The sequence below is a fragment of the Physcomitrium patens genome, chromosome 1 (genome assembly GCF_059467195.1).
Source record: "Physcomitrium patens ecotype Gransden chromosome 1, ASM5946719v1, whole genome shotgun sequence".
Taxonomy (NCBI): Eukaryota; Viridiplantae; Streptophyta; class Bryopsida; order Funariales; family Funariaceae; genus Physcomitrium; species Physcomitrium patens.
Window position 1 is genome coordinate 16,428,566 of NC_143410.1, and position 13,665 is coordinate 16,442,230.

General features: G+C 33.0%; 1 protein-coding gene across 1 annotated transcript; it reads right to left on the minus strand.

The window, feature by feature from the left end:
- Positions 1-7,125: 7,125 nt before the first annotated feature.
- On the minus strand, positions 7,126-11,483 carry LOC112277931 (uncharacterized). Its single transcript, XM_024510842.3, has 6 exons — positions 10,338-11,483; positions 8,892-8,949; positions 8,584-8,705; positions 8,217-8,463; positions 7,852-7,931; positions 7,126-7,708 (listed from the first exon to the last, which is right to left on the minus strand). Exons 1-6 carry the CDS (start codon positions 10,794-10,796, stop codon positions 7,466-7,468), a joined length of 1,209 nt encoding a protein of 402 aa, XP_024366610.1. The 5' UTR covers positions 10,797-11,483; the 3' UTR covers positions 7,126-7,465.
- Between the last annotated feature and the right edge of the window lie 2,182 nt (positions 11,484-13,665).

Genomic DNA, 13,665 nt, shown 5'->3' on the forward strand with positions numbered 1-13,665 from the left:
CTCAATATAAGGTATTCATATTTGGGTAGAAGTAGCATTTGAAATAAAGATCTTCAATTATTCTTATATCAAAATCTGTAAAAAGTAATTATATGTATCAAAAGGTTTTGCCCAAATGAGACAAATTAATGTGTGTCTAATAAACAATATCATTTGTTTTTTTTTCAATCCTCCACACAAAAAAGGTGGAAAAAACTATATCTTATACTCCACAAAAGTGCATGTTATTTAAGTTAGTCAAAGAAACAAGGCAACTTCTGAATAAATATTTTATAATGTGTCTCTAGTCTTATTAAAAAAATTGCACTCAATTATATTTATATTATACATATATAATTATTTAAAATATATATATATATATATATATATATATATATATATTTTTACATAAATACAATACTAAATTTATACTTAAAGATCTATTCTACTATTACAATCCATGACAAGAACTCAAATTATATGATTCACTATAGCAGCTATAGATGTAAAATTTCACATAGTCTTTAAGAAGAGTCATGAAAAGAGTCTCAAGTGAAGGAGAGCCTTAAGCACTCTCAAGAGGATTTCCTTTACACTCACAAAGATTGAAATAAAGGAATGGACACATTTCAAGGAATATTTATTTCACTCATCTACATTAAGTCATAGTCATGAGCACATTACATAGAGGGAAGTATCATTGGATTGAATTAATCATAATATGGCTAAAGAAGTGTAGATTTAAGAAAATTAGAATGTATAAAATTAATTTAATAACTCTCTTTTTCTCTATATAAATATATATATATATATATATATATATAATTTAATTTATGTGTAAAAATATAATTTAGTATAAAATTTGAAGTGAACTTTAATTTTTTTATTACAATAGTATTAAAAACATTATAATATTAATCTAAATATATATATATATATATATATATTATATAACTTATAGGTATTAAAAAATCATATAAAATTTAAAATTAATTTTTTATATAATATTAATTTTTCAAAAATAAAAACATGTCTTCATAATGCATATAAGAAAAAAACAAGTAATATTATATATTATTAGTAAAAATCCATGCCATTGGGTACATCAATCTATGGCACATCTATCTATTCTTTTGTTCATTCATACTCCCTGGTTTTCATGTTTCCATATTTTTTTGTTTTTATGTTCTATGTTTCATTTTTTTTATTTTTTATTTTTTATGTTTTCTTCTTCATGACCAATTAAAAAATTCTTTGTTTCTTTGTATTATATCCAAGCTATCTTATATAATAGATATAGATTCTAAAAATTCTAACATAAATTTTGTCACAATAAAATGTTTAAATATAAGTTAATATTAAATTTATTACAAATTAAAAAAAATAGAATAATACAAAGTAAAATTTGATAAGACTAATATCTTATTTATTACATATATATAAAATAATATAAATTTCAAATATTACTACTTAGATTTAATTAATTAATAATTTGTTCTATTATTATGTAATCTTTTTAGCTGTACTTGAAATTTAAGCTTTTTTTAATTTGATTTTCCTAATCTCCAATTCTTCTATGTAAGATTTGACCTTCTAGTTGGTATGTCTTTTTGTACTTTTTGCCTCTCAACTTGTAAAATAAATTTTTATTTTGCAACTTATCATTTTATCAACTTCTTAGACACTAATACTTTTATTTATTTTTTAGAATTTGATTCTCAAAAAATTGATACCGTTAAATAGTATTAGATATATATATATATATATATATATATAGAGGTAAGTAAAATTGTAACAAGATTTTAAGAAGAAATACAAGATGGTTGAATTCTATTAATTCATATTCATTCTTATGTATTACATAAAAATCACATAGAGTAGGAAATTGAGATACATTTAGAAATCAAAAATAAGATTAGAATTATAAAATAAAAATATCATTTAATTATATTATCTAAATTTATATTTTTAAAAAAATATTTTAATTATTTTTTATTTTTAAAAATATTAAAATGATCCACTTATTTATTAAATTAATCCATCCTATCATAATCATCCTTAGAAAAATAGATCATCTTTTAAAATCATCATTGCAATCATGGTCCTCAGCTCAACCTCCCTTATTTTCAGCATAAATTTCTTTTATTCGCAACCTTCTTCATCCCAATCCCCGTCTCTGCTCCCTCTACCCCTATTCCTAGCTTTTATTCCAACCCCCTTTTATTTCACAATAGGATTGATGAATTTAGTAAATAGGTGTGTCATTTTAATATTTTTAATGTTAATAATAAAAATATTATCTTTAATTACTTAAATGTCCATTTTCTAAATAGAATCTAAACTATATTTTTTTTAATCTTAGATTATTACATATTTATTTTGGATATTTTCTAAAATATTTTATTATATTTAAAGGTTAAAAAATAGTTCTAAAAACATAACAAAAAATTTATTTTTAAAAAAAAATTATAAGAACATATAGAAAAAAATCATAAAACTTCATAATAAATTATATATATATATATATATATATATATATATATATATATATAATATAAAAAATAATTAGTTTAATTCACATGCACTATATTAATGGAATAGAATAATATTTTCTTATCTTTATCATTAGAGTAAATTTGTTGTTCTTATTATTGTTTTTTTTTATTTTTTTATCTTTTTTTTGCATTATAAATTAATAATTAAATGAATAAAAACTTTCTTTTTCTTCAACCAATCTAATAATGCAAAGTGACATTAAGATTTCTACCTTATATACTACATGTATATTTTCATTAAGTTAAAATTTACACAAATAAAACTTTCTACTACAATTGTAGCACATTATTTGGTGATATGATGTGGTTATTGTATATGTACAAACACACTTATAAAAAAAAATAAAAACTTTAAAGATAATAGTTACAAATCACCTAATTTTTTTGATAACATTAGAGATATAAGAATATGAAGTAGATAAAATAATATTAAACAATAATCATATGATTGTGGATAAATATGAAAATAATGGCATTCTTCTTGATCATAAGATATATATCTCATTTCCATTAAATTTTTTAGCATTTGAAATTGTGAAATTAAAACCAATGGTGTTTTAGCACTTTTCTTTTTTTAAATCAACTAATAGTTTGGGCACATATAATATATAAATTAATGTAATTTACCATAATAGTAATAATAATAATAATAAATTATCAATATTTTAAAAATATAAAAACAAAAATGCTTTTTTCAAACATAAGAGTATTATTAATAAAGTATTAATATTATGTGGCATATTTTATAAAATATATATATATACATATATATATATATATATATATATATATTTTTATACACCTCAAGAACATGGAGACTATAAAAAAGTGGAGCAAAATACCACTGTCTAACTGTCACAAATTCTAGTCAACAATGATCAATAATAATAACAGGAAAAAAAGATGATAAGATACTAATTTTGATAACAAAAAAAATGTTACCATATTTATGCAAAAGTTGTAAAGCTATGCTCACTATTTTTTATCTATATGTTTTTTTAATGGTACGTTATTGTTGTTGGTGGAGCAAAATACAAGGAACCAACATAGGTAAAAGATATTCAAGTTACTTAATGTTTTAGAAGTATAATAAAACCAATGTCTAATATTGCAAAAATGTGCAACCAGTTTGACACAATGATTCATTCAACTCAATAAAATAGAATTTTTTTGTTGAAGATTGAAAATATGCAAATTGAATCTTCTAAAATTAAAAAATTAAAAAACAAATAATTCAGCTTGTAGAAAAATTTTCCACCTTTTGTAACTCATTTAATACAAAGGTGCTAAGTAAAAGGCCTGTAAATATGGTTAGAGTTACATTATCTTCTTCCTAGGAAACATAGGCTTAACTTGTATCACGTAAGTTCTAATTGTTTTTCAACACTTTCAGTATTAATTATACTTATAAAAAATAATTTGAATTTAATTATTTGGTTTAAAAAATAAAGAATTGAATGAGATAAATAAATACAAATTGGTCAAAGTACTTTTTAATGTTATTATGTTAGGTTTTTAAATCTTTAATTTGAACAAAAAATCATTTTACTAACATTATTACTAAATTTAAAATGTACATACTTAATCAAAAATTAATTATTTGAAAAATATAAATTAAAAGCTTTAAATTCCAAAGCAAGGAGAAATTTTTAAAATAACAATGAAATTTTTCAAAACATAACAGCTATAGAAAAATTTAATATATATTTTTTATGGTGAAAGATGAAAAAATTGGAATCATCTTTGTACATGATTACAATAAATCATGAAATAATACAAAAAATGTTATCACTTCTATAAAAAATAAATGTAGCATAGATATTGATTAAGATAATGTGTTGCAACAAGAAGAGATTTATGATGACCAAAATTAGAAGCTTTTAAAAACACTATCTTTGAGTATTAACTTCTTATTGATTGATACTAATTTTTACTTATATTCTAAGAAAACCATATGCTATATAATTTATTTTTTTATCATTTTAACAAATTTTGTAATAAAAAAATTATTAAGAACTTAAAAATATTTAATAACATATTAATCATAATACACACATATCTATGTATTATTAAATTTATGAAAGCTTTTTATCAATTGGAATCAAACAAAGCCAAGGAACAAAGTGGCAATAAGCACATATATATATATATATATATATATATATAGAGAGAGAGAGAGAGAGAGAGAGAGAGAAAATTAAGAAAAAGTTTTGTAGGAGGCTTTTAATCAACAGCGAAACTCATGTGAGTTGTTGGGCTCCAAGTTCCACACACAACAGTGTCACTTGAGAGTATAGCCCTTCAAGCTCATTGGGATTATTTCGAATTAATATTAAGCTTGTGTTTTACTTCATGACCTCCTGCTCAAACAACATCCAATCTAGGTAGAGTTCAATACTAATTAAATACTATTTTTTAATACTGAACAAATTGAATACTGCTCCTTCAGGTTGGTGAATGTATTGTTGACAACTTGATGGAGCCTGTTCCTTGCTGCTTGCAGATACATCATGACCGCGCATTGAAGGACCCACAATTAAATGGGCCACTTAACTATTTTAGCTGATTCTTCCATTCATCCATCCATTCATTCATTCATAATATAAATATGTATATATATATATATATATATATATCTGTGTGTATGTGTGTAACAAGCAGAAGATCTGAGCATTGGGGACCCTTGCTCTACTACTGAAGTTATCAATTAAGAAAAAGAGGTATTAATAGGCATTTATTTGTAAAAATAACTTGTGTGTGATACATTCAATGGGAAGACAGAAATTTATCTACATTGCAGTAATGAATGATAGTGGAACATATCAAGTCGGTACTTAATAAAGAGCTTGGTTTTGGAGGGGGAGAAGGTTGGTGCACAGCTTGCCTTATGCTTATATCGTGCTCTCAATTTTGTTTAATTTGTGTTTCTCCAATTATTAATACAATCGGACAATATATGTATACACACACACACACACACACATATATATATATATATATATGTATATATTGTTGTCTTTCTCTATTATGTTCTGCCTAATTGCAGAGGAGTTTTTTGAGTTGGGCATTGAGGATAAAGTAGCAATTAATTCTTGGGAGGGTCTAGCTTTGTGGATATTTGAGAAGGAAGGTTCAACATCATGCAATTGATTTAGCATAAATCAATGTTGTTTGGTGGATTAGAAAGTGCTGAAAAGAAAATATTGAAAATATAATAATTTTCTTTTAAGAGGAATTTTGAGCATGTACTGTCTAAGGCAATGGCAACAACAGAGGTGCGCATCAGGATATTGATTACTAATTCATAATTAGTAATCTCTTGTAGACAAACATTGTATGTTATTTATAATTAGTAGTCTCTTATATATAAAGCATTTCAAAAAATAAAATAAAACAAAATAACAAAATAAAAAATTTTAAGAAATAAATAGTGTTAATGAAGTTAATTTTGGTTATAAACAAAGTTGTTTATGATGTATTTTTTTTTTTTTATCATGCAAGTAATTATGATTAATTTTATTATATTCTTACCCAATTTATAAAAATAAATCAGGAGTAATTTTTCAAGTCAACATCTTCAACAAGTCTTCTTTGAACAAATATAATCACATGATCTTATTCTTCTTCTTCTTCTTTTTGGCTTATTATGTTTAAACTGTAATTAAGAGATAACTAAAACCAAGCGTGTAGCTAAAATACAGTTTGGAGTGAAAAAGGCAAATTTAAATCCGGAAGAATGTGTTTTGAGTTTTATTTTTCAATTTTATCACCATTGTTATTAATTTAACACATGTATACATAAAGAACCTCTTTGATGTAATTGACCATCTTTAGTAATTTTAATAATTCTTGAATAGCATCATACAATTTTTACAAATAATTTCTTATATCGGACTAGTAAGATCAAACTTTATTTACTCTGTGTTTGCAAGTAAGAAGAGAAAGAAACAAGAATCGCTTTTGTTTGAATGTTTGTTTTACTTTTTTTTTTTTTTTTTTTTTTTTTAATAATTTGATAAAGGACATTTGTTCTTAGGTGAGTACATTGTTAAGAAAGTGTTTATAAACATATTGAATGCCCCCCAAACAACAATTGAAAAAAAAAAAAAAAAAAAAAAAAAAAACTTGTTACAATTAACAATTAACAATTGTTAACGAGTTTAACAATTAATGTATATTGTTGAACTTTACATATTAACCGAATGAATGTAGGTATAAACCAGTATAACTTGTATATATCAAGTATTCAAATGATAAAGAACAGTCTCTTTCAGCATTTAGGCAATCTCATTGGCTACAGTAGTAGCATTTTTTATTTTTTTATTTTTTTGGTGTACTCGCTCTTTAACGTCAAGTTCCGTGATGCTCTAGAATTCCGAAGTTCACGATAGCTTGTGACGTAAAATGATGTTTCTTCAATTCATCATACGCCACTAATACAATTTCGGCAGTCGTTCGTGTTAGATCTGAGTCACCACAGTGTTTGTGAAAAACCATCTTCGTAACACAAAAGCTGAAGTTGATATGAAATAGAAGGATGAATGGTACATGAAAGTAACAAGAAATACAAATACAAACTCATCGCTAAATATTCACATTGTAACAAGTGTGCTGGCAGCTCAATTGCCCTTGTTTCATATAATTCAGTTTTGGACCTTTTTTTCTGTTTTGAAAGTTTACAGCAAATACACTCCTCGTTTATACAAGGAAACAATTCCACTACTCTGACAATATGTGGGTCAACTGAACCTGATTGACCCCCTGATCATGCAAATCCCTACTTACGTTAAGTGTGAAACTCGTGTTCTTTCGGACCTCTTGCGGCCCTTCAAAACCATTTGGGCGTTCCTCATCCGGTGTTTCTGAGTCACTAAGGTTAATGGTGTGCTTGTGTTAGCAACCAGAGGTTTGCTAGGAAAAATTGGTCTTGATTAAAGAGGTGGAAGATATGCCAATGGATCCACTGTCCGACCGTCTTTCTGGATCTCAAAGTGAAGATGAGGCCCTGTTGAATGGCCAGTGTTGCCGGAGAGGGCTATGACTTGCCCCTTGCGTACAAATTGACCCGGTTGCACATGCAAGTTGTCGCAGTGTGCGTATAGTGTGACGAATCCATTGCCGTGGTCCATGCACACCGTTTTCCCATATCCTCCTTTCCATCCAGACCATGTGACCTACATCCAAACAAGGCACGGATGTCAGCCTTCCGTATCAATAATTGAAAACAGGAGCACATCGTGAAGTAAGACATTTTCAGAGATCATAAGGCTCATTTGAATACTTATGAAATAGGAAGTTGTGAAAAAACGAACGCTACCTTGCCACTAGTTGATGCAATCACTTCGGTACCACGTTCAACAGCGATATCAATGCCATTGTGAAAGTACCAACGCCCATCTGTACAACATCCCACATATTGAAATGTCAGCGAGTCGTCAGTGGATATACCACTCTCACAGGATATCAAGTTTGTGAGATCCCTCTGATAAGCTGCAAATCAGATTAACAAGTAACCTAAAACTCGGAGGCGAAAGATTCATTGCGATTATAAACTGAGTTTATGAGTGTTACTCAGAGCAATCCTGTGGAGCAGAGGACACTTGCTACGTATGAAATGAAAACTCGACGGCAGTAGTTCACAAGAAATTGAATCATCTACTCGATGAGACAAGGTATACCTACCTTTCCATCCATAGAAGGAGCTAAGCCAGCCACCGTGACAAGGTAGACCAAATGGCTCTGGTTCCCATTTCGGCAACATTGATTCTACAATTTTATTTTGAACAATTGGTTTCAAAGCTGGAATAGTTTCTAGATTTTCTTTGCGCAGCAAATATCGCAAGGGAGGCCCTTGAGACAGCGTCATGCAAGCTGGTTGTGCAGGAGAAGGGATTATAAGTTCCTGCCCGACGTACAAGTGACTTGATCCCTGCCAAGAATAAGAGGATGCCACATGTCAGTTGACACACTATAGTTGGGATAAACCCGAAAAATGATGAACCATAAACAATAGAAATACAAAGCCGAGTAATACAATGGAGTCCAGTACCGGAGGTAAGTTGTTTGACCGGCGGATGTCGTCAGCACTAACATGATGCTCATCTGCTAGACTCCATAATGTATCCCCCCAATTGGCAATAACCCGCTTCTCTCCCTTCGTTTTGTCGTCCCCTGTACAGACCAAAACATTAGATTTTATGTCATGCTTACCTTCGAGAAAAACCCACAGATTCAAGGATTGGACCATCATGATTAGCTATGCACTTTCAACCTTCAAGTCTCCGATCACCCGATCACTGATTAGTTTCTATGAATCGATCGAGACGAATTCTGTAGTAAGGATTCAGTATAACTCACAGAAGCGTTTATGTTTAGATGCCACGACCTTCCTTGGAATGCGCAAATTCTGCCCAGGCTGCAAACATGTGTTGCTCGTTATTTCCCTAAACACTGGAAGCAAGTCTTCAGAAATGATGATTATAAGGAGACAACTAAAAGAAGCTCGTAAACGTCCCGCATTCTAAACCTAGACAGCGCAACCGCCACTAGCGTTGATCATCAGAATGACGAGAAAAATCTATGATCCAAACAACGCCAGACAAAAAAAATGAGATGGGTGACATTGTAGTGACATCATGCAAAGCATAAGTCCTCAGAATAAGCTGGCCATGAAGACTCTTAATCCTGTAAATAATTGCCTAATATAAGTGAGTTTAGGTTACGGATGCGGTTCAACTTATGTGTAGTGTAGATGACCATACATGATTACATGCTTTTATCCGTGAACCCGTCTAGGACCCTGGATCGAAATCCGAAAGAACATTTCCCATTGACCATTACCATTCACAACCACGCTGTATATCTTCACATAGTCCTCTCCTTCGGCAGTCATTTTGCTTAGTTCAAGTAGACCCACTGTAAGTTACAGTGAATGGCAGAGGAACTAGGTAGAGGGGCACGAAGGAAAGCAATAGTCTTCACCCCACTGAGTATATCATTATCTTCAACTAGGACGGAGAACCTTTGGGGAAAATTGATGCGGGATCGTGACCCTTGAAAACCTTGCAGCTAAAGTATAGTGCCCATTCATCAGTTCTCGACTGAAGACGAATTCAAAGTGAGCTTCAGAGGGATTCAATGTTTATCAGGGCTCAAGGTTATTCCTTAACACAAGGTACTAATAGACAGTCTCTGGGACATCGTAACAGAGTTGGGTACACGAAATGGGTTGTGAAGAGTACATGCGCACCGTGCACAAACTCAAAAGCTCGCATTCACTCACATTGCCCGTGAAGATCAAGCGTTTGGAGGTTAAAGTGTTCTTCACTCACAAGGTTACAGTTGTTTAACTCCGCTTCTATCCCGAAGTTGGACTAAGCCCAGTGAAACCACTAAACACAAAAGAGTCGGTTTAAGTACCACCAAACTCAAGTAAGAAGCACCTCGTAGTAGAAATGTCACCAGTCGAGAAAGAAAGGGTTAACCCTCAAACATTTTCAGCGAGAGCAATATAGAAACGATATCAAAGAAACTGGAGCAGGTAGGCAAGAGAATACAGACTTCGCTCGTAAAAAATGAAAATCAAACAAAGTAGAGCGGGGCAGAGGAGAGCGTTGGCGATAGCAGAGAGACGAGAGAAGCACACGTCGTAGCTAAAATCTCAAAAACAGGAAACTTGAAAGAATGAGTTCAAAACAAGCTGAGTACGAATGCAGTAAGGGAACGGAATCGAAGTGATAAAAACCATGTAAAAATTAATACATTACCATACAAAGAGAGAAAAAAGCGTTCATGGGGTGCTACCTTCAGATGCTCGATATTCGCAATGCTATTGACACGCTGCAATACCTCCATTGGAATTCCAACTAGTCTTGATATTTCTGAAAGACAGTCGCCATGGCGCACAACAAGAGTAGAGAACTCCGCATCCTGGTAGCAATCTCGTGAGAAATCCTCACCTTTCTTGATGATAGAATGAGGTGACGAGGCCTGACTTCCACAAGCCCACAAGTGGAAGACTTGGACGAGCAATCCTAATTTGCTCTCTGGCTCAAAGAGAGATTGAGCTACTTTGGCATCAGCACTGTCATCTTTCTTTATCAATGCATCTTTTAAGTCATACGAAAGACCTCGAGACTCCGCATCAGCCCGATCATCTTCTCTGAAAAGAGACATGAGATTCTTCCGTTTCACCACGATGTGCGAATGGGAATCCGCCATTGGCTCTTTCCTCGGTAGCAGATCTCTCAACCATGATGTCATTTCGCAAATCTCAGCAAACGGAGGTCTCCACTTCCCGTAAGCTTCTGAAGGACTCCTGGCTAGATTACAGCGAAGGGCTACGGATATCTACACCGCTGTTGTCCAACTACTTCCCTCACTCTCAACATTGTGCAAACGAGACCGCAGCTAATCCACCCATGCAGTTAACCAAAACCACTTCCACCAATGCGATTGCTGCAAGAAGGCTAAAAGATAATTTGCGCAATCAGGACTACACGAGGGAAAGAAACGAAACCACCACCACTGCGAGAAATCGATGATGCTGGGAATGTAGCGGAAAGACAAATCAGCGGGAGAATTACGAGAGTCAACGGGCTGAAGCAGGCAAGCTGGAGAATGAACATCCTTGCATATCATGACAAAGAAACCACTGCACCTCCTCCAATCGAATACCGCTGCAAAGAAACATCACAACACCCAGCACATCCAACGAAGCAAGACCAACAACAAGGAAGGCGCGCAACCAGGCCAGCAATCGGTGTACGTGATGACAAAGATGCGGTGCGCTGGCAGTGCGACGGAATGCTTCTTCGCCTTCACACAACCAGCGGCGCTCTCCAATGCTCACCACGAATACAGTTATAATGACTCGCATCGGGGGGATGGAAATAGAAACGCGGGAGCCATTCGAGCTCCGATCTGCGAGGAAGACGTTGGAGATGGTGCCAAAATAAAGGTCAGTAGCCGGGAATCAGCAACCCCGTAGCGCATGACATGGCCCCGCTCCGGGCCAAAATTGGCCTACACCGGAAGGAATCTGGCAGCAGCTCGTAATACCTCTGATTGGCAACAACATCATCATCGCTACAGTGAATCAATCCTCCTCCACTAGAAAAGGCATTATTAGTAATCAGGCCCTCGAAAATCTCCCTCTCTCTCTCTCTCTCTCTCAACATAGTTTGCGGCAAAGTAGCGAAGCCGCGAAGACGATAGCCCCACGGCGAGCGCGACAACAGGGGCTCCCCTTTTTCTATAAAGGAATGAATGAATGGTCTCGTACATTTTTGGATGAAATGTAGAAACTCATCCAACAAACTAAACAGCCCCCCCCCTCTCATGAATGAGATTAATGGATGCCCGGTCAATGGATTTGGGTATTGCAACAGACTGAACAGCAATATCTAGCCCGATCAAAATTAAAGGGAAGAAGGGGGGTTAAGGCAGTCATTCAACCCCTTTCCCTGTCTCCCTCTCTCCCTCCCTCACTGCCCCCATTACGCACCATTATCCCCAATGAGAAAGGCACTGTATTAATGATCCTCTCAGCAGAAAAAAGATAAATTGGCTTTTGTCTTAATGCTTCCTTTGCCAATCTGCCACAAAACTCACACAATGATTGGCATTAAATATTGTGAATTTCTTCCAGGGAAAGAGAAGGGTTTTTTCACTCTCACTTGAATGAGAGCCAATCATCAGTGAGATCTGCCAGAGAAAAAGGGACATTGAAACTCTGCCTGATTCACTCCTCCTCCTCCTCCACCAAACTGCACTGTAGTGAATGCTGACGTGGTATTGTCCGACGTGGCGTTGCCAGCTTGGCAGGGGTGCATGCATACATGTGTGCATGACCCCAAGATAGCCTTGGATTTTAGAATGTGGTACTGCCACTTCTCCCAGGGGGGAAGTTGCAGTGAGTGAGTTGCAAGGTTTGCTTGAATGCTGTGGAGGGGGAGCCCTTGTGAGGAGCAGTCCTTGGTCCCTAACAAAAAAGTAATTCCTCACTCTGTTCTTCACAGTCCTTTACAGATGGATGGGCCAAGCCAGGAAGGGAGGGGAATGACAGGCTGCAAATAATATAGCCCCTCTTATCTTCATCCAGAGCCCTACTCTACCCTACCCAGTTGTATTATATGTATGTGACCTGGCTTACTAACTTACTTACTTACACAGGGGCTCACATGGACTAATAGAGATGGCTGTTATGTGACTTGAGAAAGCATGTGAGTGAGAGAGTATGTGTGCATGAGAGTGAGAGAGGGAGAGAGAGAGAGAGAGAGAGAGATATCAAAAGCTTCCATACAATAAGACAAGTTCATCAACAGAAAAAAAAAATGTGGTCAAGTTGAGAAGTGAAAAAGTGGGTTAATATTGGAAGTTCACTTGGATGACTGTTTCATGGAAACATTGCCATAAAGAGGGGAAACTACCCTTGAAAAAAGGGCCAAAGTGGATATGTCTATAAATGGGTGTTTTGTTGTGGGTTTTTTTGAAAAATACCTGTTAAAAGGAAGGTTTGCGTACAGGTGGGTTCTGAACACTTTGTATGGTAAAGTTGAACATTTCAAATGCTGATTATTTATTAAAAGGAAAGAGATATTTTTGAAAAAAAAAAAAATGTGATTTATCAAAATTACCACAGAATGAATCTCTGTGTGGATCTTCGTATGTCTTACTAGTTAACTTCTAGAATTGCACCCACATTAAAATCACCAAACATGAAATGAGGCTTAGAATTATATTCCACAGATATGCAAAATAAAATGTGGTGTCAAATAACATTGTGTAATTAATAAATTGTTGAAAGGCTCTGCATGTTCTTCATCAAAGAACAAACCAAATTGCTTATCATCATGTGTTTTATTTCAATTGGTGTAACACATAAAATGTGAATTCATGTATGTAAACAGATGCATTGAAAAGTTAATGAACATCAGAGTATTCAATCTCTGTTATGTCGTCCATCTTTAATTCATGTGTTTATTTGTTTAATTGTATGCACTTTCATGATGGTTGTGGCGGAATTCAGCTTTACTTTTAGAAAGCCTAAACATTCTGGTTCATGAGGAAACTTTCCTTTTCCCATTTAAGAATGTTAACAAATACTCTGCAGAAATACTTTTTTAAAGCT